Here is a 27,277-nt window from a genome sequence, read left to right as displayed (position 1 = left end):
TATTGCTTTGGCTGGTATTTTTTTATTATTATTTTTAAGTGAATATTCCTCCTTTCCCAGAATCAGAAAGCCATTGGCACTTGGTGATGGCTGCACAGTGTGGGCAGGGAGAGCAGGTCTTGCATACTTATCCCTAATTGCTCCAAAGAAACAGGATGTATTGTTTTGAAATCAACTCTATTATTTTGCTTTGGGGATTGAAAAAAAATCATCTTGGTTCTTGTGGTTTTCCAGAGGTCAGTAGTGCATACATGAGACTATAGTTAACTCTCCCATCCCCTGACCATTGCAATTTGCATCTAATGGCCCCATCTGAAAAGCAATTTAATTAGTTCCCTTGTCTCACTGCTGTAAATAATACTACAATAAATTTACCTATTAATCTCCCACATATACTACTTACATCTGTCAGACACTCATTGGGAAGTGAAATGACTGAATCTAAAGAATAAACAACTTTAATACTGAAAGGTATCACTCAGTTTTTCTCAAGAGAGGTGAAAACCTCTCAGCGTTCTGTTTCTGCTGCCTAAATTCCTATTTCCATGTCTCTACTCTCCTGTCATAGACTTCTTTCCCTTGGGAACTATAAGCCCAAATAAACACCTCCTTTTATAAATTGCCTTGGTCACAGTGTTTGGTTTTATTTATTTATTTATTTATTTATTTATTTATTTATTTATTTATTTATTGAGATAGGATCTCACTATGTAGTTCTGGCTGTCCTATGTTGGGGGATATTCAGTCACACTGTGAACCCTGAGTTTGCATTTATGTTAATTAAATAAAATTAACTGCTGTGGGAGTTTCTGTATGTTATGTGAGTTGCTCTGATTGGGTAATAAATAAAACACTGATTGGCCAGTAGCCAGGCAGGAAGTATAGGCGGGACAAAGAGAAGAAAATTGGGGGAAGTGGAAGGCTGAGGCAGAGAGACTGCAGCCACCCAGGACAAGGAAGATGTAAGGTACCAATAAGCCATGAGCCATGTGGGAAAGTATAGATTAGTAGAACTGGGCTGAATATAAGAGTAAGAGCTAGACAATGATGGGCCTGAGCTAATGGCCAAGCAGTTTAAATAATATAAGCATCCATATGTTTATTTTATAGGTGGGCTAAGGGACTGCCGGGGCTTGGTGGGACCCGGAGAGAAAACGCTCCAGCTACAATTAACGTTGGGGTCAGGAAGCTGAGTTAGCAACTAGTGCATGAGAAAGTAATCATAGAGCTTCCCGAGGGCATCTGGAAGAGGTAGAGAGACACACCAGAAGTAGTAGGGAGGGATTTTAAGTGGCATTGGTTTCTTTTGTTTTGGTGGAACAGAAGGATGAATTTTTGAGAAACGCCAGAAAGGAGAGAAGGTCAGCTAGTTGCTACGCAGCCTCTTTGAGCTAGCAGGTTTTCACCCCAGCCTTTGAATCTCGAGTCTTATTTAAAATAGAATGGTAGAGATTTAGTTAAAGCTATCTTTAGTGGCAGTGACAGAGCCAGTGCCTGTGGGAACAGAATTCCCACCAGGCTGCGGCCTGAGCAGCTAGGCTACTTCTGGAGAAGCAGGCTGGTAACTGTGGAGTTGCAATTGCTGCCTGAAATAGCAGTAGATTAAGGTGCAGCCACTGTGTTGAAGATAAAAACAACAGTCCTGGAACTCACTATGTAAATGAAGCTGGCTTTGAACTCACAAAGATCTACTTGCCTCTGCCTCCCAAGTGCTGGGGTTAAAGGTATGCAACACATCACCCGACGGTTATGGTATTTTAGTACAGCATCAGAAAAGTAACTATTACAAGTCCCAAGGCAAAGCAGGTTAAACAATTAGAGCTAAATAAAAACAGTGAGGACCTACAGAATTCTTAGAACTTTTGAAGCAAATATATTATACATAGATATTGATACAGAGACAACAGAAATGACACAGCTGATTTTCATTGGTGTTCTAGTTTGGTTTCTGTTACTGTGATAAAACATGGATCCAAAACAACTTTGGCTTACAGATTGCAGTCTATCACTGAGGGAAGCCAAGTCAAGAACTCAAAGCAGGAACCTAGAGGACTGACTCAGAGACCATGGCAAACACTTCTTCCACTTCGACAGCCTAGGCCAACCTTGGCACCTCCCACAATGCACTGAGCTCTTCCCCATCAACCACCAGTCAAGACAGTGCCTCACAACACATGTCCCGCAGGCCAGTTTGTTGGAGGCGATTCTTCAACAGAGGGTTCTTCTTCCCAGTGTCAAGTTGGCAACCAAGGTGAACGATCATTAATTGGCTAGAGTACCCCCAAAAGATAAAGTAAGTAGCAAGAGATAGATAAAGCCCTAGGGATGCCAGGGGTTTCCACTGGTCAAATTTGCCTGTAACATTTTCAGTAGCAAGGACCAGATTTAAGAAAGAACAGAGCATCAAAAGGTGAAATTAGCAGGTGCATGGATCAAAGACCATTCTGTCACTTGCCACAAGGAATAACTAGACCTATGATAGAAAACCCTGGCCTAATCCCCAAATTGGGTGGGGCCCCCTACTGTGAAACCTTTAATCCAGTGCCCATTTAGCAAGCACAAGGACCACTAAAGAGTAAGAAAAAGGGATGCTCCCACCTGCATAGAGCTCTTTTCAAAAACTTTATGTTATTTTTAATTGTATGTAGATGTACATGAATGCAGATGCCCGCAGAGGCCAGAAGAGTGCATCTGATCCCCTGGAGCTGCAGTTACAAGTGGTTGTGAGCCACCTGATGTGGGTGCAGGGATCTGAACTCAGGTGTTCTGGAAGAGCAGTAAGTGTTCTCAGCTGGTGAGCTATATCTCCAGCCACACCTAGAATTCTTGAAGAGAGTGGACAGTGAGTAGTTCACCAAATGCAGAGGTCACTGATCGTGAGTAAGAATGAGTTCTGGAGCTCACTCTGACCCCACTCTTCCTGTCAGAACTTCCTTCATGGAGCCCTAGTGACTAGGATGGTGAGAGACACACTGTCGGGTTTTCTCATTGACACAAGGTCAACTTCTCAGTTTTGAATGTAACTGTCTCAACCCTTCCAGAGAGACAAAGACTCGGGGGAAACCTAAAAACAAAAAACAAAAAACAAAAAAACCAACCCTATTTTCTTTCTTCTTAGATGTCAAATGGGAAACACATACTAAAAGAATAGTTTCCCGTGAATGCTGAATGTGCTGTTCAGTCATTGGGATGAGATTTATTGAAAACTATGCCAGAGTGCTCCTTGAGCCTGATGAATGGACATCTAACTGCCACCTGAACAGACTGTGGCTCTATGTAAGCTGGAACAAAGTCAAGAAACCTTCCAAGAGGTAAGACTGGACATATGGGCAGATGGGAGTCTGAAATGGGAAAAAAAAAAACCTTTTCTTTTTGGAGGAAGATCTCATAAACATTTACATTTGTCCCACACCAAAAAAATGCAAATTTGAAGCTGTAGCCACTAAAATATAGAAAGATATAGAACTTCTACTGACTACCTTTCTTGTATATGACCTCAGGTATCCTTTCTGGTCCCACTTAATACCCGATTTTACTACTACAAAAGCCGAGACTTAGGACATTAGCCAAATTGTCAAAGATGGTGACCCAGTGGTTTCAAACCCTAACTTACCACCCTGATTGGAGATCTCAGTTGGCCTATAGTTCTGGATCCCAAAGTTGCTTTTTCTTCCATACTATCCTAATATCATCCTGGAAAAAAAAAGTCACAACATACTAAAGAACCTGCGTATGCTTGTATCCAGATTGAATGAGTTTATTCTAGCCATCCTATTCTAACAGTCCTGCCATAGGGTGTTCACAGTTGGAAGTGGTTCTATGGAACAAGAACTTGTAAAGATGAGTATCCAGTGGTATCACATCAAACAACAGAGGAAACAGAAGCCCCTTCATCCAGAAGATGGAATTTATAGCCCTAGCAAGGACCCTCCATCTGGGTAAGGATGAGAGAGCACAAAATATGCTTTTTCAGGGTTTGTGCCCAGGAAATCATTGTTTGTTGGTGGTAGTCATGGTGGTGGTGCTGGGAATCAAATCCAGGATCTGGCACACGCTAAACACATGCTGTAACACCAAGCTACACTCCAAGCTCCATGGATCAATTTGGAAAAAGACAGACTGTTAAACACTTAAGGGAGAGAAATTTAATAGGCTAGCAAGCTTCAGATTTATTAGAAGTTGTCCTGTAGTCACTGGCCATTGTCCATGACAACAGATGTTGCATAATATTTGTTTAACTATGCAAAGATGTGTTGCATTTATTTAACTATGTAAATACATGTTGCATTTGTTTAATTATGTAAAGATGTGTTACTGTTTTATCTTACCTGCCTAAGGCACCTGATTGGTCTAATAAAAATCTGAATTGCCAATAGCAAGGGAGGAGGTATAGGTGGAACTTGTGGGCAGGGAGAGTAAGTAGGAGGAGAAATTTAGGCTGGGGGAGAAAGAAAAAGAGAAGACAGCGAGACGCCAGGGGCCAGTCGGACAGATGTGGAGGAAGCAGGAAAGTAGAACATACAGAATAAAGGAAAGGTAAAAAGCCCTGAGGCAAAACGTAGATGAATAGAAACAGGTTAAATTAAGTTGAAAGAGCCAGTGGGGCAAGCCTGAGCTAAGGCCGAGCATTCTTAATTAATAACAAGTCTCAGTGTCTTTATTTGGGAACTGGTTGGCAGCCTAAGGAAAATTCCAGACACAAATATCAAATTATCTGCCTGTTCAAGGAAGCAATAGAGCAAAGCTAATGGCCAGGCCTGGGAGACCCCAGGTTCCCCCAAAATGTCCCTGATTGTTGATGCTTGGGATTTCACGAACATTCTCTAAGAATGGTCCCGAGGGGCCTGGGCAATTGGTGAGAGGGTAAAGTCTTTCTGTGTAAGCAAGAGTACCTACCTGATTTTGGAGTCCCAGTCCCAGTGTGAAGGCCAGGCATGACAGGAGACCCTGACTCACAAGATAAACTGGAGAGCAATTGAGGAAGACACGTGAAGCAGACCTTTGGTTCTCCCAATATGCTCAAATGGGTGAGCACACATGTATAGATCACACACAAGAATGTTCCTGAAGGCTTAACAAGAGCCAACAATGGGGATTCGATTGGAGTTCTTCCTACTCCAGACCCAAAGAAGGCTGGGTCTCTTATATAAAATAGAAGATAAAGTCTTCATCTGTGAATGTGTTACGAAGGATGTAATAAGTCAGACATACCAGAGCACCCTATATGGGGTTCCCATGGGTAAAGAAAACATTACAGGACTTCCAAAAGTGTTCAAAAGGTGACTCAGAGATACATATAACATGTCCCAAAGCAAAGGGACTCCCCTCATAGCAAAAGGAGCTTAGTCCAGAGGCACCAGAGCTGGAGAATTTTGGCAATTTTGGCAAATTAACTTTACTATGATGCCCAGAGCCAATGGAGATTTTATGTACTTAATAGAATTTGTAGACATTATGGTTGGGTAAAAGCTTTGCTTTGTGAGTCTCAAAGGGCTTCTGAAACTGAGTGTTAAAACCCTACTGAGGTTCAAGCTGGGTCAGAGTGACAATGGAGGAAACTTTGTGGCAAAAATAAAGTCGACAAGTATCTAGTGGCTCAGGCTTCCACCAGGAATTACAGACTTCTTGATGACCTCAATCTGCTGGCCAGGCGGAAGAGATGAGTCATACTCTCTGTTTGGATCTAAAGGCCCATGGTTGAAGCCTTGGTTCCCAGCTTATAGTGTGACAGGAAACTTTTAAGTGGGATCTAGTAGAAGAAAGTGAGGTCATGGGAAGTAAACTAATAATTTTTTTTTTCAAGACAGGGTTTCTCTGTGTAGCCTGGCTGTCCTGGAACTCACTCTGTAGACCAGAGTGGCCTTCTGCCTAGGTCTGCCTCTCCAGTGCTGGGATTGAAGGCTACCACTGCCCAGATGTAAGTTATGAGGCCCTTATCTGTTCCTATTTCTTGTTTTCTGGTCATCATAAAGTGAATGGGTTTCATCCACCATGTACTCCTGCTGGAGTGTACTGGGCTGCCCCAGGCCCAAGGCAGCAGCAGTCCCTAACAACAAGGGACTAAGATATCTGAAAGTCTGATTAAAAAACAAAACAAAACAAAACAAAACAAAACAAAAAATCCTTTCTCCTTCTAAGTTGATTACCTGAGACATTTTCTTTTTGTAGTAAACAACAAATACTCTTAAAAAACACTTCACTTTGTCTGGAAACCATTTTAACTTGAGCCCAGGCCTTGGCAATTGTTTTTCTTGCAGAGGTTCCCTACACAGACGGTCCAATTGAGCCCTTATGGAATGTTTTACAGGAAGCCCTTCTTCTGTTTCAAGAGATGATATGGGAGACTTGGAGAGAACTTGAAGATGACACATAGTGTCAAGTATCAATAATCATTGGAAACTACCCTAACTACTATACAATAGGGTTGCTTCTAGCAGCTAAAGTTTCCTACAAATGGTCCCCCGTACAACTTCTGTCCTAGAGCCTGGGTCTCACAGACATTTAGGAAAAGCAAGCATCGAGATTAGCTCCATTATCTTTGGGCTGAACTTTATGAAGTGCTACTGATGGCCAGTCCCTTGGTGGGACTGAAAGGGGTCCAGCCATAGGTCCATCACACATGAGCTAAATTTATCTTGCAAAAGTTATGATTCTAGTACATCCCATCTATAGGAACATTACAAAAAAAGGGGGGAGGGACCATGCTGTGGGAAACACTACGGCTGAAATCACCCAAATTTGATTGGCTTCAAACTCTAGACCTTGGCTTCTCTAAATGAATTCCTGATTGAGCTCAGGTTACTGTCCAGAAGAGCCAAGTATGTAATGATTGAATAGTGACCAACTAGATGGCCTACTGTGGTATGTTCCTATTGCTTAGTCAGTGGGGGTGGTCTTTAATGCAGACTCACTACTCACTACGTGAATAGTTCCAAACGCATGCCAAGCAGTTTCGTTCCTCTGACTCAGATCTACACCCTGGTTTGGTAGGAGGTACCCAGAACCAGTCCCTACACTGATTCCCTAAAGAGTTAGAAATAGGCAAAGCCAAGGGGAAGGGGGATCTTAAACTGAGGAGAATCTAGAAAACAACAAACCCCCAAACACTCCAGATTGAAGCCCCTCACCTGCTTATACTTATTTGCTTTAGCTCAGCCTCTGACATATGACTGGCATGGTAACTGCTGGAGCATTGGACTATGAATGCATAGACCAAGTGCTTCCTAACTTCCAGTCTCCCGCTGCTGTCTTCAGCTGTAACAAGCCCAGAGCCTCTCCTCAGAGGCAGACACTAGGCCCCCTGTCTACAGCTGGCTGAAGTGTGAACAAGCTCTCTGTTGCAGTCTGCCATTTCTATGGCCAGAATATTGAACAGTAGGCAAAGTGGGTCCTGTCTGGTAACATTCTTTCTTGGTTCTTAAAAACAACTTACCTGTATCTTACAGTGAGGCCTCGTTGACTTCACCGTTTCCACGACAACCTATCATGATGTTCTGATTTAAGAAAATCAAATCAGAAATCTGAGGAAGAAATCTGCCTCTAGCATTAAAAATAACAAAAACGTCTCCCAGCTGACTATAATTTCATTTTGAGAACACAGTTCAAGCTATTTGAACACATTTAGGTTGCTTCTATAATAAACTACATTATAAAAGGTGAGATAAAAAATTTCAGTTTCTTTCAAACTAATGTTTTTTAAACTTCTGAGATTTTTGCAAATTTCATAATAACCTTTCTTTTATTTCACTACATTCATTTATTTTTGTGGATAGTGGGGTGCATGAGCCACAGCCTGTGTGTGTGGAAGTCAGAGGACAACTTGTGTGAGTTGACTCTCGTCTCCCACCATGAGGGTGCCAGGGATCAAACTCAGGTCATACGCTCCGGTGGCAAGTACCTTTACCCATGCAGCCATTTAGCAGGCCCCAAATGCTAGCTCTTAAAACACTGAAGAAAGCTTTATTTTTGGAAGACTGTTGAATAAAGGAGAGACACTTTTTCTTTCTTCAAGTGGGGTATTACTATATTTATTTTATTTTTAAATTTGTTCCAGGAACAAATGGGACCATATTGATTAATTTTACCTGCCAACTTTACCCAACCTAGAGTTACTGGAGAAGAAAGTCTCGATGACCAGGTCTGTAGATCAGGTTGGCCAGAGCGAAGCGCATGTCTGTGAGGGGTCGGTCTTGGTTGCTAATTGATGTGCAAAGACCTGGTTGATGCAGGCAGCACCGTTCCCTGAGCTACACCAGTGTACTGGGGGAGTCTAGCTGAGAGCAAACAAGGATTCATGTGTCTGTTCTCTCTGCTCTTGACTATAGATATGATGCTTTACTTCTCCGTGCTGACTTTCCCGCAGCTATGGGCTATAACTTGGAATTAGAAACCAAATAAGCCCTTTCTTTTAAAGGTGCTTTTTGTCAGGGTATTTATCACAGTAACAGGAATGAAACTAGAACACAGAGAGAGATATTTTAAATAAAATTTCTAATTATAAATGATTTGGCAAAAAGGGTTTTTTGAGTTGTGAAATTTAGAAATCTAGAAAACATAAACCAGCAGTGAACCCAGTTCCCAGAGATAACAGCTGTTAAATATCTGTCACGAACACAGCAGAACCTTTCAGTTATCATATATAGAAGCAGTTATACTATACATTTATGGGCCGTGTCTATATAGCTGTGCACATGTGTGTATTTTCTATAACAAAATATATTATAATTCGATCCATTTTTATCAATAAATGTTTAGCTTAGTCCCGCTTTATAAATATAATAACATTTTAAATGGTACATGTCAAATACATAATTCAGATCTCATAAATGGTTTTTCATTACACACTTGCTTCTACAAGCTGCAGGAAGACAAAACATTTTGGCAGTGCCATCTCAAGGTTCCTCGATCACCACAGTTGACAGCCATCAACGGATACTTAAGATGTCTTAAGTACGGTTAGCCTTAAGAGACAATGTACTATGGCAGCTCTATCTTCTTTTGGAGACTGCAAAGCCTTCACTCTGATGGGGTGGATTTGCTTATCTGGAAGACAAGTGGTGCTTAAAATATCTGCTCCCTTTCCTGCCTCAAAGGGCTGCAAAGCATCACTCTTTCTCACCAAAGAGCCAACTGAATCCGGAATGACGGGTCCAGCATAAATAAATCCCTCTCTCCCTGACCTCTCAGCTTCGGGTGGTTTGTCCTCTCACTAAAGTTATTTGCCAAGTGGTATTTTTACAGAGATGTTTTATAACCCTGTTCTTTATAATAGTATGAAAATGACACATATTTAGGAGAAAACTATGCTACAGTTTTGATCTTTCTTGGACTAGTGACAGTGGTGAGATTCTGATGAAAGCCTGGGCCTCAACCCCCCATCTGCCACACAGTCTTCAGGTGAGCAATATCATCTTGCCAGTGTATCCTAGACATAGTGTTTTGACACTCTGACATGTATACAAAATGCCCAGTACTCAGAACTGTGTTCAACAAACTGTATAAGACAATTAGTGCTCTATAAAATGGGCTTTTTTAAGGTGGTTTTGTCCAACTTCCGGTTAGTGTACTTTGAGCATGATTAAATTAGGCTACACTGTGAAGTTTAGTTACATTAAATACATTTCCCACTTAACAGTACTTTCAATATATGACAGGTTCATCAGGATGTGATACCGTTATAAGTAAGGAATATCCTCATGATCTTGTGCTATTCCCCCATTTTGCATTTTCATATGTAATTTAAGTCTTGTTTATTATTTTCCATTTGACATATTTAATCATCTTTCTACAATTTCCCTAAAAGGATACTGAAAGAAGAATCAGCCTTATTTTCCTATCACCATACCTTACATGCAGAAACATAGTGAATGTTTATTGATTTAATATATCAATAACTTATAGCAATGAATCAATGAAGCTCCTGTTCAGCTCAATGTTAATGAGCATGTACAAGCATATAAAAAAACTATTTCTTTAAACTCCTCTTATCAAGATACAAATAAGGAGATCTGCTAGTTGCATTCTTAATAACTACCCTAAAGTAATAGTTAAGTCGAAATCACATCTTTTAAGGATTTTCCTGTATTTTTATAATCTTGAAAATGTCTCCTTAAAAGAGTTTCCATAACGACCGCGTCACTCACCTTGCAGGAACTCAAGTGGAGGTACAAAAGTAACAGAAGAAGATGAGCGGGCTTCATGCTGCAGGTGTGCAGGCTGTCTCCACGGAAGACTCCTGTCCATTCCACATACTCCCCTGAAATTTAATTTTTAACCTCTGAAAAAATATTTAAAAAGGAAAAGCCTCCTAGAGCTTTGTACTTTTGAACTCTTGGAGGACTTGGCTAACATCCAGAGTTTTACCGTAACTGAAACAAAACAAAACAACAAAAAAAAAAACCAACCAGCCTTTGCAGTAAGTATCCGAAGCAGGCGACCAATAGGAAGCGTTCGGACCAGGGGAGACTGATTGCTCCATCGTGGCCCTGACAATGCCCTGATTCTGTTCTCCATGGAACACAGAAAGTACCATGGAAGCGATTTTTTTTCTTTTATGTCATTTGGCAAATAAAATTACACCCTTTGCCTTAAGATTGAGGAGGGGAGAGCTGTGGCAGCTGAAATGCTGCCTGTCTGCATTCTCTAGAGGCAGATATAAGACAGTCTTGGTGCAAGATTCCGTCAGGCGTCAGTACCCGTGGAAAAAAGAAACAGCTGAAAGCAGGAGGAACAATGGGGCATCTGTGTGGGTCCAACAAAGCCTTGGCCTGCTTCTGAGGTGCTCTGGAGAGCTGTGATTGGCCGGTTCCCCGCTTCAGAGGAAAAGACTGGACCATTACATCCCACCTTGTTCGGTCACAGGCGCTGCTCAGGACACCATGCCCTTGGGTAAAGCAGATGCAGACCGACACCGAAGGACCTGACAAGTTCTTGTCGTCGGGTGTTTTCTGGCACACTTCGCAGCCAGCCGGCAAGTCCTTCCCTGAAGGACATGTCTGGGGACTCACCTGTCTCTTCTGGTCCCCTTTGATACTCTTTGAACTCCTTCCAAAGTATACTCCAGAAGCAGTTCTTCCAAAATTCCCATGGGCCTCTCCTTCCTGAGAGAAACTTCACAAGAGGGAGTTATTGGGAAAACTCCACTAATTCAGGCATCGCAGTTGATGCCGAGGCCACAGCTGACGCTTACTGCTCTCTCTGCTTCATTGATTCCATACCCCTTTCCCTCTGAGCTTGACCTCTGTGGTTTCAGTGGCTTACCTGGCAGTGTATCCAACAGCCTCTTCCGGGCATGGGCGGAAGTCCTGGCTTCCATTCTCAGCTCAAAGTTGCTGTTCCTTTACTGTCAAAACAGGCACTCCAGCAGTCACGTGACACACATACTTCTTCCACCCCTACCCCTGCTGTGATAACAGGAGTTCTGCTTCCCCTGAGTTATTAAGGCCAATTATCCCATCAAGACCAAGGCTCCTTCCTGTTCCTTCTTTCTGGTCTCTAGACACAAAGAGCCCAGTGTGCACCAGGAAACAGCCTTAGTTTTCATTGGTTCTATGGGATTTTGTTGATATTGAGGCAGGATGTCAGTTTCACAATGTAGCCTTGGCTGACCTGTCCCTTACTGTGCAGACCAGGATGGCCTCAAACTTACAGAGATCCTCTTCAGTCTGTCTCCTGAGTGCTAGGATTACAGGTGAATTCTACCACTCCTGGTTCAAGAGTATCCTTACTGTACCCCTAGTGAAAGTGTGGTACTTTGGGGGACCAAGAGTATAACTCCACAGAATATACATTTGTAAAAACAGGAAGCATTGAGCGCCCACTTGCTCACTGGGAGTGATGGTAAGTGTGGTCATTCCTGTATCCCTTGGATGTCCTATCAGAGACACACTGTTAAATAAGAGGCCCTTGTTAAATGTGCATATTGATTCCTAGAACACAGCAGCAGTCCTCTCAGAATGTCATTAACTGGCACCTTAGCTCTGCACACAGCAGGTCCTCTAATGCTGTACTACCTGTTGTGGGTGTGGTATGTGATATGATCAGTGGAATGCATGGGCATAGGCCAACTTCTGTATCGCTTTTGCTGTCACGAGAGTACCCTTATTAGGCAGGTTGTTATGTGGGCTCTCCTGCTGGAAGACGTGACTACTCTGAGATCCTTTAGTTTATGCTACTAACTATATCTGTAGACCCCAAAGGCACACCCATATCTCAAATATGTCTACTGTGGTGATATATACAACTCTTGTTTCTAGGACTGAAGGGATCAGATGTAGGCAGTTAGCCACTAAGTTGGAACTTGGTCTCCTTGAAGAATTGTGCCATCTTGTGGGTACAGTGTTAGACTCTGGGGCTACTGGATTGAGCATTTGTTGATGACAGTGGCTAAATAAATAGTGGCTAAATACCTCGTGGGTAGCTGCCATCTCTGCCTCCAAGGCCACGTCTGCCTTGTGTTCCTTATGCCAGCGCTGGGCTGACAGATGGCTGAGTCTGGATAATATCAAACTGTCCTAAAAATGAGTGTCTTTTCTCTTGGAGTGTTCTGGTAGAGGTTGTAATGCAGTTCTAGACACATGATAACATGATATCCTTGGCTTATTTATTCCACATTTATCAGGAACCAGAAGAGTACAGGTTGCTTCTCAAAATGAGTATAGTTCTATGTTTTTGGTGGACTGGCCTGTCCTATCGCCTCAATTTTGCATTCCTGTCTCTCACTGAGTCCTCCTCAAATACCACACACTGTTCTTCTCCGTGGCTGACACCTCATGATACCTTCAGGTTCTCTGTCAGTCAAAAGAGTCTAAAGAGTCCCAGAAATCTTACTAGGTGAATGCTTCTTTGAGGGTGGGGCGTGTAACATGAAATATTTTGTCTTTCACTGTAGAGAGGACATTCTGACTTTACGGCTGTGCCCAGGCTTCCTCTCTTGTCCTTAGGAGCACACATATCTTAATCAAAACACCTGCATGCTATCACTTCTCACTGCAAAAACAATAACATGTTTTATGGAAGTCCAGAGGACCCAGATTCCTTCTGATTTTATGAGGACAGAAGGTAGGAGATAAGACTTGTCTAACTTAGGTTCCTAATTCTGTGATAAGCAACCTGGGGAGGAAAGGGCTTGTTTAAGCTTTCACTTGTCTATCATGAAGGAGGGAAGGGCACACACTGAAGGCAGGAACCTGGGGGAAGGAACTGAAGCAGAGGCCAGGGAGGAACACTGCTTAGCCCGCTGGCTGGCTCAGCATGCGTCCTTATACACCCCAGGACCACCCTCCCAGGCACGCACCACAAGCAGTGGGCCAGCCTTCATTGTCAATCATCAATTGGGAAAATGCCCACAGGCTTGCCTATGGGCTGATATGATGGGAGCATCTTCTCAATTGAGGTTTTCTCTTCTCAGATGAGTCTAGCTTACATCCGGTTAGCAAAAACCTAACCATTACAAGAACTGAGGAGACACTGAATGTACACTATTCCAGTGAAAGCAAACTGTTTCTGATTCTCTTTTCTGCTGAAAAATTTCAGTTTACCTTTTGTTACTATGCTTTAAAATATTGCTAAGCTAGAATCAAGGTTGTCATTTGTAAAAGAAATCCCACTGAACAAGTTTTAAATCTTAGGTAATGAGTAGAATTTCTTTAAAAAAAAAAGATTTTGTGTGTGTGTGTGTGTGTGTGTGTGTGTGTGTGTGTGTAAGTGTGTGCCATGTGTATTCAGGTTCCCAGGAAAGTGCATTGGATTCCCTGGAGTGGGAGTTTCAGATGACTTTGAATCTCCGGAAATAGGTCCTGGGAACTCAACTGGGAAGAGCAGCAAGCACTCTTAACCACTGAGTCATCTCTTCAGCCAATGAGTAGAATTTCTAAGCGTAGGAACAACAGAAAAAAGCAACATGAAGAGACATTTATACATCTAAGTTATATTAAATGTTTTTGCAACAAAAAACACTGAAAAGTGAACGAAGGTATACAACTGAAGATATTAGTAAGAAAATGATGGAAAGGAGACCATTCCAGTGTTCGCATTATAGAGAATAAAGCAGGGCATGATGGAATATGAAAGACTAAGAAGGTTTCACTTTCAAGGCCCGACCATTGGGGCTGAAGAGAGATGGCTCAACAATTAAGAGCCCTGCCTGCTCTTCCAGAAGTCCTGGGTTCAATTCCCTGCACCCACATGGCAGCTCACAATGGTCTGAAACACCAGTTCCAGAGGATCCAATGCTCTTTCTTGGCCTCTGAGGGCATTGCATGCATGAGGTACATAGACATAGTCACAGGCAAAACACCCACACACATAAGAATAAATTTTATAAATTCTGATAAATTGATGAGATTGATGTTGTGAGGCTGAATAGCACCCAAAATCCCAACCACCTCTCACCCGGGCTGATGGACTATCAGATCTGAATAAGGGCTGCATCTGTAAACTCAAAATTTCCTCAAGCAAGGGACAGTGAAGATACACTTCATGGTGTCTTCTTTTGGGAAACGCAAGGCACTTCGTGGAAGAGCTGTGCCTGTGCCGGTACCCATGATGCCTGTCAGGGATAGGCTCCCTGGTGGTTTCCACTCCTGTAACGGAAAGATACATCCTAATAGATTCACAGCACACTGCTTCAACCCCGCCCCCAACCCGGCAGAGAAATGCTGGTGTCAGAGACGTTTTTAAGGGTGATGAGATTGATTATAGACCATGGTTTCAGAGTGTCAAGGTGGGGAGGGCATGGTACAGCATGGCACAGCATGGCACAGCAGTTCACCTTACAGTCTCCAGGAAGCAAAAGAGGAGGAAGGGATTGAGCAGCCCCTGTAACCAACTCTCTCTTCCTCCATTCAGGCCTCACCTCCCAGAGCTGGGCCATCAGCTGAGTTCAAGCCTTCAGTACATCAGCCTGTATGGAACAGTTCAAAATGAAAACACAGTATTTGTCAAACATGGGCCAGCTCACTCAAGAATGTTTTTAAAAATAAACTGGTCAAAAACCATTTAAATCTCTTATTACTCGCACAAATCGTATGGCTGATTTCTGAGAGAGGCAACTAAGCATCCATGTAATTTATTACGCTGTAAAATAAATGTTAGGTTTGAGTTCTTAAGAGCATGTCTGAGTTGAAAAGTGTGGGAATAGTTCTCAGAAAACAGCTGGCCAGGGGTTCCCATGTGACTTGCAGATGAAAGATGGCTGTAGAAATAAGCACCCATAGCAGACAGTTTTCACCACGTGAACTAGTTCAGCAAGTATCTCCAAATCTCTGGGAAAATATCTGGACTCGGTTATAAGATCCTTGGGCTTGAATAGATGTTGAATTTTTGAAAAAAAAAGTCATACTGCAAAAAGACATTTAAAAGCACTTTAACCCTGCTTAGATTTGAAAGCGAGGAGGTCTCGTGCCTTATTGAAATCCATTTGGGGGAAATCGTAGCATAAACTGAGCAGCGTTTTCCTTTTCCTCTGACACGACATCCATGTGACTGCCTGAGAGCCCCTCTCCCAACATTTTCTCAGCCTGGGCACCTGGCTTCGAGAGAAGTCGAAGAATTGAGAAGGCTTGTGACTCAGCAGGTGATGAACTGTCCTGGCTTGTGACTAAGCAGGTGATGTGCTGTCCTAACTTGCTTGTTTCTAAGTTCTGGATTTCATAAGAGAAAAATCCTTCTGCCCTTCACAGGAATGAAATAGAAATTTTACTGTGCTTTTCAATTTCTTGTTTATACAAGCAGACTTTTCCTCCTGTTGTTATTGGACAAGCAGAAGAACAAAGGGAGATGCTGTGTCATTTCAACAGAAGGTGAAATCTGTGCCAGTTGCATGGCTAACTGGGCACTGAGCACCTATCTAGCAAATAATATGCAAATATCTCAAACTAAATTGGTAAATTTCATTATTTCTTTTATTTTAGAATACTACATTTATGTATATATCTTGACATTTAAGAAGAAATTGCCATTCCTTAAAATCAAATTGCAATCTTTGCTAAATTAAAAGGAAATTTTTTTCTCTTCCACTTATTGCATTAGTTATGGTTAATTAACATTCTTAAAGCCTAACTAGAGTAGATAACAAGTTGAACAAAAATAAACAGATTCAAATTCTCTCTCATTTGTGTATCTCTCTCTCTCTGTCTCTGTCTCTGTCTCGGTCTGTCTCTCTCTCTCTCTCTGTGTGCTCATGTACATGTGCTCCCATGGGTACACACACTCATGGATGTGCATGTCAAGGCCAGAGAAGATGTCAGATGTCTTCCTCTCTCACTCCCCACATGCTTTTTTTGGAGACAGTGTCTCTTGCTGAAGCTCACTCTTTTGACAAAGCTGGCTGGCCGAAGAGCTCCTGGGCCCCACTTGTCTCCCTTACCCAAAACTGGGGTTACAGGCACCCAGGGCAAGGCTCAATTTTTGTGTGTTTGGACTTCTTCTTGTATAGCAAATGCTCTTATCCACTGAGCCATCTCCGTAGCTCCATAGATTCACAGTGAAAACATTGCTTTCTATTCAAAAGAGCACTGCATTGCACAGCTGTGTGAATGCACTTAATACCACGGAACAATTTAAGAATACTGACAGTGGTGACACTTGCATTATGTATATTTTGATACAGTTAAAAAAGCATTGGCAACTATTTGGTCATATATTGCTCACTGTGCTATCTCATGCATTCGTACATGTGTGTGTGCATGTAACTTATGGAGGGGCCCTGAAAATGGTAAAATTATTTAGAGCATTCTTCTATGGCCAAAACATAGAATTGTTCTAGAGGATGGAAGATGGGGCTTCTTCAGGAAAGAGGATGTGCTTTGACAAAGGCCAATAAAGACAGCTAGGCAATAATTCTGGCCTGATGGGCCAGAGGGATGGTGTGTGTAAATACTGATTAGTAATCATATAGAAGGCTTCAGTAATAGGCTTTAGGCATGCTCTGAAGGGAAACTGCAGAGCTACCTGGGGGCTGAGAAGGAGACTGTACAGGACAGGCATTTCACTAAGTTAACTATGTCATCCAATGCAGGGCAAGTGGAAGAAATTAAGTCTGTGTTTATTTAGTCTGGGGTAACAAGCATCCTCAGAATGTGAGGTGGTGTCTGCTGTGATGTTTGGGCATTTGAATTCTTGTAGATTATATTGAATAATTTGTGGTGGGAATAAAATAAGTGACAGTGTCCAAAGGCCTGTACTCAGTTAAAGACAATACAAAGTTACTTCACAAGGAATCAATAGAAACCCATCATGTTTGGTAAGAGACAAGTCTAGGATGGGGATGGTGCTAATGAGAAAAGAAGAGTATGCCTAAAGGTCTGAGCTCAGGCATTGAAAACCAAGAATCTGATGCTGCTACTGTGAGGACAAATGGGGGTACTGAAAAGATCTACAGTTTGGGAAAAAGAAGGGAGAGGGGTGGCTGGAGAGATGGCTCAGCAGTTGTGAGGCTTCCACATGGCATCTCACAACTCTCTGTGTAACTCCAGTTCTAGGGGACCCAACACCCTCACACAGACATGCACTCAGGCAAAACATTAATGCACATAAAATAAAAATAAATGATTTTAAAAAAAAGAAGGGAGAGGGGAAAGGATGTCCTCCTGGGAGTTTGAGGTTTGAGTTGTCCCCCTTACTAGCTAGGGAGGTTTCTTCTCTCCTCTGAATGTCAGTTCCTTACTTATATATAAAATGGTCAGCTGCCAGGTGTTCCTGAAGGTCTTGTACAGGCTCAGTGGTTTTATCATACAGAGTTGGAGATCAAATGGAGATACAAACATTGAACTTAATGTTACATGACAATGTCAAAATCAAAGACACAAATAACTACCCTCCTATGATGTACCTACATACAAGTATATATATCCAGCTATAACGTCTGAATTTAAAATACATTTGCCAAATTCTTTTTATATATGGGGCTGGTATGTACTTCTTCCAGAAGTCTATATTTTAGGGTAAATGACATACTTGAATTCCTAATGTTTCTATATCTTTTACAAAGATCTTTCAAAATTTTATTCACACCGGGCGGTGGTGGTGCACGCCTTTAATCCCAGCACTCGGGAGGCAGAGTCAGGCGGATCTTTGTGAGTTCGAAGCCAGCCTGGTCTACAGCGCGAGATCCAGGAAAGGCGCAAAGCTACACAGAGAAACCCTGTTTTGAAAAACCAAATAAAAAAAAAATATTCACAACAACCTTCTGATATGGGGATCAATATTTGCCTTCTTTCAAATAAAAGGTGGTCTTGTCAAATATCAAGAGATGTTGTTATCAGACAATTCGGATATAAAACAAGTCAGTCAAATTTAATAACTAAAGGTCACTTCTTTTATTATGTCTTAGCGATGTAGAGAAACCAATGTCGGAGATGAGAGGGTCAAGGAGACGGAAGGTGAAAGTGCATCATATTTGATGAATGAATAAACTATCTGTGACTAAATTTTAAAAGATAGTTACCTTCCTATCAGATCACACACACATTTTCCTATTTTAATAATAACAGGACAAAACAAAAACAATATAGCATACAGAGTTACATAGGTTTTTTTGTTTTTTGTTTTGTTTTGTTTTGTTTTTTGCGGGGAGTTGGGGAAGGCAAGAAACTGCAAAGAACGCAGTTGGCGGTGACAGGTTCTGACGTGCCCCGGCCGGACCCGGAGCGGATCACCGCTCAAACTGAGATGTGGCCACCTTCTGTGGAGCTGAGTCAGGCTGGGACCTTCTCACACCAACGACAGCCAAGCCAGCACGTCTCAAGGACAGAACGCCTCGCCGGCTAGTAGAATGGAAGGATTCAGACGCCTGCTGTCTCCAAGGGCAACGCGCGACCACACTTCCGGAAACGGCGCTTACCGAGGCGCCGCTGTTTTACGTCACTTCCGCCATCCCGGGCTTCGTGCATCTGGAGAGGTTGCGGTGGGGATTACGTTAGACAGGATTGTTTCTCTTCTGGTGCTGTGCCCTGTATTCGGGGAGGCTTTAGGATCGCAGCCCCCGCTAGTGACAGGCTCTTCCCGCAGAGCAGTCCTTGGCGTTTCTAGCCCGGTAAAATTGTGTCCCGGTACGGTGGCCGAGGAGGTTTGAGCGCGCCGGAAGTGTTCCCCGGCGCTCGCGCCTAGCCGGGCCGGAGACGCACGTGGCGCGGTGAGTGCTGCGGCGGCGGGCGAGGGTGTGGGATGGAGCGGGCCGGGATGTGGCGGCGAGGCGCGGGCCGTCCCCGTCCTGGTGTCCTGAGTGGAGCTGAGGGGCCTGTGCTCAGAGCCCGCAGTGACCCGAAGGAGCGGGCCTTCTCTTTCACCAGGCCGGAGAGAACATGTCTTTCCGAGGCGGAGGCCGCGGAGGCTTTAATCGCGGTGGTGGAGGCGGCGGCTTCAACCGTGGCGGGGGTAGCAACAACCACTTCCGAGGCGGCGGCGGTGGCGGCAATTTCAGGGGCGGCGGCCGAGGAGGATTTGGACGAGGGGGCGGTCGTGGAGGCTTTAATAAATTCCAAGATCAAGGACCCCCAGAACGTGTCGTCTGTAAGTCGTCTTCAGAGCTTAAGCTCCTTTGCAGTGGGAGTGGAATCGGGCGGTGGGTTGTGTTACCAGCACGTCTGATGGTAAGGCTCCGAAAGGCAAGTCTGTAGGGCACTCTGACTGAGAATCATGTCCTAGCTTACGCATAAGGAAGTGATCATGAGAACTGAAATGCGATCGGAGGTGAACTTGAGTTTGGAATGAAAAGTTGAGAGTTAGACAGTATCGAGTGCCCAGCCCGTACTAAGAGAGAAAATGATTCAGGATTAAGCTTCTTTGCTATCGTAGTAAGATTGGTGCTGTGATCCCTAATAATACAGTTGAAATACAAAGCCACGTTTTTAGCCTCCATAGTCCGTGCTGTCGGTTACCAAAAAGCAAGGGAAAATGGGAAATTGGCTTGGGAGAAGGCAAGAAAAATGCCCAACTAAAGTGATTTTGAGTAATTATCAGAAAGGTGTGATGAAGTCATGGGAAGAAAGAGGAGAGGGGTGGATCTGTATGCGCGATTGGTTTGCTGGACAAAATGGTGAAAGTCAAGGGGATGTTGTAGTAAGCCATATATGAGGTATTGAGAGCCGTGTTCAATAAGGTGACAAGAAGAAAAAATGGAAAGCTAGGAGATATGTCCAGCCTTTTAACATTGTCATCTACAGAGTTCACACTACAGAACCGTAGTCTAATTAGCACACACACGCACACACACACTCCCTTGCACAACCATACAAAAACATGTTTTAAATAAGTGTACCATTTTGTGTTGGACCACACTCAGTTCATAGCTATCTTGAAGGCTGTGTATTGGACACATGGATGAAAAAGAAATTTCAAAGGAAACATAATAAGTAGAACTTGGTTAATGCTGAGAATAAAAGGTTCTAGTTGTTAAGGGCAGGGAGGGAGTTTTGTAGTCTTATGGTAGTTAATTCTAGGTTATGAAACAATGGTACTTATTTTGTAATTCTAGACTTCCCTGGAAAGGGAGATCATTGGTGAAGAAGTGGTAGTGGTAACGAGTTCTAAGGAAGGAGGGGACAGTCAACAAAAACCAGACTGATTCATGTTTCTAGGCTGGGGAAAAGAAAAATGTTAATGAAATTGTAAAAGCCATGGCATGGTAACTGTCATTTGTTGGAAGATCTCCGTGTACCAGGCACTGTTCTAAGCACTTCATTTGTTCTGGTTACTCATGTATTAGGTGTGGCTGCAGTGAGATGACTAGCTTCATGTACAAGGGTGCAGAGAGAAGGGGAGTCTCTTCTAGGTCCCAAGGTAATGAATGGCGTGCTAACTTAGGACCACAGTGTTGATAACTAAGCTCTGCCTTAAAGGAGATCAGATATGGGGAGAGACCAAGAGGCCAAGAATGCGTCCAGCACAGTTGGTCAGTATCTGAAATGGTTCCATGTCTGTTTTCTTGTGCTGTTTCAGTATTAGGAGAGTTCATGCATCCCTGTGAAGATGACATCGTGTGTAAATGCACCACAGAGGAGAACAAGGTGCCTTACTTCAACGCTCCTGTTTATTTAGAAAACAAAGAACAGATCGGGAAAGTGGATGAGATATTTGGACAACTTAGAGATTTTGTATCCTTTCTAATGGGATGAGCCAGTGATCTCTTTGAGGAATTATTGTCCCTCCCCTCCCTGCCAGTTAAATATCAGTTAAAGCAAATCCGTTGCTTCGTTTAGTAGACTGTCCTTTTGGGAAGTTCTGGAAATAGTGGCCATTTGGACAGATGCCACAGGATTGTATTGGCTCTGCTGTTGCTTTGCATAGGATGGTTCCACTGGAATATCATGGTAGAATTGGGGTACTGATTGCGTTTTTAAAGAAAATATCATTTCCTCTTGGAAATTTCTTTGTTTCTTATAGCCAGGCATTCTTTTTAAATGCTTAAACTCAAAAGTTTAATGTCTTCTTGCATCTTTATTTCTTAGTTGTTCCTTAATGTAATTAATAGTATTTTTCAGTTAAATTGTCAGAAAACATGAAGGCATCTTCCTTTAAAAAGCTACAGAAGGTGAGTCAAACTTAGAATTACAATTCTTAGATTCAGAAGAGAATGGTATGTGCCTTAGGGATGGTCTTACTTGAGACCCTTAGGGCTCCTGCACTGTGATGCAGGGAAGCTCTGAAGCTGGAGCACAGTAACATAGGCGTTGAGTTTACTGTTCCCCAAGTGTCTCTGTGTTGTAGCCCTGGTTGGCCTGGAATTCACTTACTGAGATGAGGTGGACTTCTAACTTGATGTGATCTTCCTGCCTCCACCTCCTGAGTGCTGCGATTACAGGTATGTGCTATTGCACCCAGTCTTAGCTCTCTAGTCTTGAAAAGTAATGTTTTAGCCAGGCATGGTTTTGCAAGCCAATAGTCCCAGCACTTGGAGGCAGAGAGGCAGGGGGCAGCTGATTTGAGTCTGGCTTAGGCTACATATTGAATTGCAGGCCATCTTGAGATACATAGCAATTAATCTGTCTTAGAAACAAATAAGTTACTTGGCAGACATAGATAAGATTCTAAAGGGTTTCACAGGTATTTTGTTAACATGGTATATGCTATTTAAAAAAACAAAAAAGTTGACATGAAACTAATGTGGGACTAAATTTATTCCTAGCCTTCCTTTTGAAATGAAAGCTAAAATTAACCATCACAGATCCCTGAGGATAGCTCTTAAGATGACATCCTTTTAGGTCCCCTTCTTATAAATTTGACCCAGTTGCTCTCAGGTAGCATCCACAATGCAGTTTCAAGAGAGAAAGCTGGAGAATTTTGATGTAGTTAGGCCAGTACTTAAGCACTGGGCTAGCCACAGAATGGGAAGTGTATTCTACATAGAGAAAACTGGAGTATCAGGATGGCAAACCGCAGAAGGATCCGATGGACATAGAACATTTAGGATAGATGGGGGAGGTTCTGAATTAAAGGGCTGATAGGAAGGAGCTTGGTAAGTCATGAGAAAGATTAGGTTTTAGTTTTAGCACTGTTTCTAAATAATAGGGTGAGCTTGATCTTTACGTTTGTGTTTTAAAAGAACACTGGAGAAACAGAAAAGCCCATTGGAAAGGGCCAGCCATTAGGCTGCACAAAGCCATGGATGCTGTGGAGTAGATTTAGAGTCCATGGAAATGGAGAAGAGGAGGTGGGGTTGTGAATATATATATATATATATATATATATATATATATATATATATATGAAGAGGAATCAGTGGGACTTGGTAATTAACTCAGCCAGCCATTTCTTAGAAGTTTGATTTCGACATCTTTTGGGTTATGATCCTACTTACTTACTTGGGCAGCATTGGAGAACATAGGTTGAGAGAAGATAGTGAATTTCATTTGGGATACAATGAGTTAAGATACTTGGTAGTCAGAAGATCAGGACTGACACACAATTGCCAGTGAAGGGAGAGGGGCATAAACATGCTATACAAACAGAGACATGAAAGTAGAATAGTTGGGGGCGGGGGGAAGGCGGTACACGTAGTAGTCAGTGGATTCAGGAACGTGGTAGTCAGATGTCAAAGAGCTGGTGGAGTGGTGGGTCCAGAAGCCAGATTACAAGAGGAAAGTAGATGGAGATGATAACTTGCTGATAGCAAGTGGCCACTGGTTGTAGATAATTCTGAAAAGGTGTGCTTGGAGCTGAAGAGCTTAGAGAGAAATAGTGCTGAGGAGGCCTTCTCATGGGGTGTGGCTTGAAAACAGGAAGTTCCCTGTTAGAACTTGAAGCCGTTCTGATCTCTGCCTTTCTTACTGCAAGATTATTTGAGGATTTATTTAGTTATATATCCCCCCAACCTCCATCCCGTTTCCTGTTTTGGTTTCCAGTCTACTGCTGTCTGAGTTCAGGTCCTCCTTACCCAACCTAGGTTGTTACAAAGTCTAAAGATAGCATTTTGGCCTAATTGTACTTTCTGTGATGATGGAATTAATTCCTTGACCAGTACAATAGCATTTAGTCACACAGCACTGGACACATGGAATGCCCAGACATGTCTCCTGAACTTAAGTTTTCATCCCATGTCTGATCACTGATTTAAACTTAAGTAGGTCTGTATTGTGGGTAGACTGGGCAGTGCAGATTCAGACAGTGCTTTGAGTTGATGGGGTGTGGAAAGTTAACAAGGGGTTCTGTTGATGGTGATAGACATGACTTTGAAATACCATACTTATTTCCGTTTTGAAGTCCTTCCTCACTTGTGTTTTGCATCTGGAAAACCATATACCTCCTTACATTCCAGTACCTATACAATGTCCTATTTAGCCCTAAATATAGGCTGGACTTAGCTTTTAAATATCATGTTCAAGAAATACCAAAATTTTGAATTTTAGTGCTACGATTCTGATAATTTTTCTCTTGGCAGCTCTCTTAAATGAAGATGTAGATTTTTGGAGACATGTATTTCTAAAAACATGAGATTGAATTGACCTTAGTTTTTTTTTTGCGTATGTATACAGTCTAAAGTACTGCTTTGTGTATCTTATGATCTTCATGGAACTTTGTGATAGGCACTTTTGTCTACATTTTTATAGATAAGAAAACTAGGTATTTAGAGGTGGGCGGGGAATTCTTTTCCCCAGAGCTGTGTAGTATGAATGGTAGGTGTGGGATTTGAACCTGAGTAGTTTGGACTGTAGCATACTGCCCTTCAGGTTAGCTCACTAACTGCTCCTGTTCAACTTTCAGTTTTATATAGATCCCTTTAAGCTGCTGCCGCTACAGAGGTTTTTGCCTCGTCCTCCTGGTGAGAAAGGACCTCCCAGAGGCGGCGGTGGTGGTGGCAGGGGAGGTCGAGGAGGAGGAAGAGGAGGTGGTGGCCGAGGTGGTGGAAGAGGTGGTAAGTTCTTGGGGTTTCTAATGAGGTTGTAGCCACAGGTGATTTACACAGTGTAGTGTAGTTTTGCATGTAGCCAGACCCCTTGCCTTTGCTTCTCTTACATGTTGACCACATCTATAGATAGAAATGCATGTTTCCACAGCTTAAAGAGAAGAAAGAAAATGAACTTTACCTTTGCAGGATTTCAGGCCCCTGGGTTATTCATGTTTTAATGGAGACTTTACTAGAGGCAGTCACCATTGCTTAATGACAGATACATTCTGAGAAATGCAGCGTTGGGCAGTTTTATCATGTACACTTACACAGATCCTCGAGTAGAGCTTGATCACTCAGCGTGGCTTCTTAGTGCAGTGGAGAGTAGAAGGATGGAGGCTAATGCTGGTGAAGTGGGGCCGCCCTTTCTGATCAGCTCTTTGTGAAAGGGATGTACTGTAGAGTCGTAGTATAACGGGAAGAGAACACACAAGCAAGTAGCAGTTGTTTTTAACTGTTGTCAGGCATTGGTGCTGTACACAACAAGCTGTGCTGTCCTCTTAGATGACTAGGCTTATACATTCCCAAAGTGCTGTGAGCATGTGAGTGCTGTCTTCCTCTACAGTGTGAGATAGTAGAGTTTCTAGGTCCATTATAGTTTTAGGAGACTAATATGTTATGCATGAAACATCATTATGTAGTATATGACTGTATAGGAATTTCTTAACTGAATTGTAGTTTCTTAGTTATCAGTGAGTATTTTGATTATATGCCAAGAGCTGGTCTTATATCTATTTATGTCTAAGCATATTCTTTTAATTTCTCCAACGAGTTTTCCAGTGACCTCTATGCACATGCTGTGGCACACATACATACACATACAGGAGATAATGTGAAAAACGGAAGGTGGTGATGTTGAGTTTACCCTGCTGCTCCACTTGGGAAATGGCTGTTTCTTCATCTTTATCTTCTAAAAGTTTGTGTAAAACACAGTAGATGAACTTACATTTAGTTTTTATGATTATAGGAATTGCACAGTTTTTACAGTTTATCAGAAGAGAGAGGCTATCATTGTTTAACAAGGATTTCCTTTTTAAGGTGGCTTCAGAGGTGGAAGAGGTGGAGGTGGGGGCTTCAGAGGAGGAAGAGGAGGTGGTGGATTCCGAGGTGAGTATGAGAAAAGATGTCTTTAAATAACTGGATTTGTCAATTGATACTATCTTTTGATTTCTTTCCCTCCCAACAAGTGTAGGTTTATTTCCCTCCCAACAAGTGTGGCAAACACTGGGATGTTCTTGGCTTTAACTTAATTTATAGCTCTGTTCTATACCATTCTATATTGATTTCTCTTAATTTTTCACCAAATTACTTTGTTGTATTAAAATTTGAAAACCAAAAAAAAAAAAATGTATACTATGAATGGGAATTGTATTTGGTAATGTAAATTTACCAAACACTATGGGGACTCCTGCTGATGTTAAACTTGATTTGGTTACCAGCACTGTTACAAGCCCTCTTGATTGTCTTTTGATCAGGAAGAGGACATTAGATGTGGCAGTTGACAGACCACCACTTCCGTTTTCACCGAGGGACCTGCTGCTGCTGTGACTGAAGTCTCTGGAGCACCCTTGAGGCTGCGCTGTGTCAGTGGAGTAAATCGTCAGCATTGGGGAGAAACGAGGGGCAGACAGACAGTCGGTTTGGCCCTGAAAGAGCGTGAAGAACCCGCCTTGTACAGTGCCTGGCACTCTGCGTGCCTAAAGAACAATGGGACTTTTTATTTGGAGCATATTTGGATTTTTTAAATAAAATTTTTTATTTCTTTAACTTAGTGTTTATTGGACCAACCCTATTTTTTTAAATTTGGAGGAACAAGCAAAGTTTAAACTTGAATTACAGATAGAAAAGGTGGGGTTGCCGGGCAGTGGTGGCGCACGCCTTTAATCCCAGCACTCGGGAGGCAGAGCCAGGTGGATCTCTGTGAGTTCGAGGCCAGCCTGGACTACCAAGTGAGTCCCAGGAAAGGCGCAAAGCTACACAGAGAAACCCTGTCTCGAAAAAAAGAGAAAGAAAAAAAAAGAAAGAAAGAAAGAAAAAAAAGGTGGGGTAGGTGAGATTTGTTTAAAGATACTACTATGATTCTAAAAGGCACCAGACACACTCATGAACAACTCCCCACCCCAACAAACCAGGCTGTTGGAACAGTACTTTAAAACTGCTTAGAAATGAACTCCTCATTCAGAATGCCTTTGAAAAGGGACAGAACAGCAGCATTTGCTGTATTTCACTTTTGTGTTTTATAATACACAGAATAAAGCTGTTTTTATAATACGCAGAATTGCAGTTAATAATTATTTTAAAATTTTTTAATCTGTTAAGATTTGAGTAGCTCTGTTCATGTGAAAACTATAGTTCAAGAAATTTAGGAAAAGAAATTTTAAAATGGTTATTAAAGGTTTTCTGAAAAAATGTTTTACTTGAAAGAGTTACTTATCTTCATTTTAAGTAAATATCCACTACCTATCACGTGTCATTTCCTGGGTAGGGATGCTATAAATGAAATTGGCTTTGGTCACCAGGCTAGTGTGCTGTCAAGAATAAGCACTACAGCAAGTGAGGCCGCCTCAGTGTGGAACCGTGTGCCAGCAAGTGAGGGCACCTCAGTATGGAACCGTGTGCCCGCAAGTGAGGGTACCTCAGTACAGAACTGTGTGCCCGCAAGTGAGGGCACCTCAGTACGGAACCGTGTACCCGCAAGTGAGGGCACCTCAGTACGGAACCGTGTACCCGCAAGTGAGGCCGCCTCAGTACGGAACCGTGTGCCCGCAAGTGAGGGCACCTCAGTACGGAACCATGTGCCCGTAAGTGAGGGCACCTCAGTATGGAACCGTGTACCCGCAAGTGAGGGCACCTCGGTTCGGAACCGTGTGACCGCAAGTGAGGCCATCTCAGTAT

The 27,277-nt window shown here is 42.6% G+C and overlaps 1 protein-coding gene across 1 annotated transcript; it reads left to right on the top strand.

The window, feature by feature from the left end:
- Nucleotides 1-18,877: 18,877 nt before the first annotated feature.
- On the top strand, nt 18,878-26,149 carry Gar1 (GAR1 ribonucleoprotein). The gene is made up of 7 exons (XM_059266224.1): nt 18,878-19,132; nt 19,290-19,509; nt 20,938-21,092; nt 21,470-21,529; nt 24,199-24,349; nt 25,421-25,489; nt 25,858-26,149. Exons 2-7 carry the CDS (start codon nt 19,302-19,304, stop codon nt 25,869-25,871), a joined length of 657 nt encoding a protein of 218 aa, XP_059122207.1. The 5' UTR covers nt 18,878-19,132; nt 19,290-19,301; the 3' UTR covers nt 25,872-26,149.
- The last annotated feature ends 1,128 nt before the right edge of the window (nt 26,150-27,277 follow it).

Source organism: Peromyscus eremicus, chromosome 6 (assembly GCF_949786415.1).
Source record: "Peromyscus eremicus chromosome 6, PerEre_H2_v1, whole genome shotgun sequence".
Taxonomy (NCBI): Eukaryota; Metazoa; Chordata; class Mammalia; order Rodentia; family Cricetidae; genus Peromyscus; species Peromyscus eremicus.
This window is presented reverse-complemented; position numbering and strand designations above follow the sequence as displayed.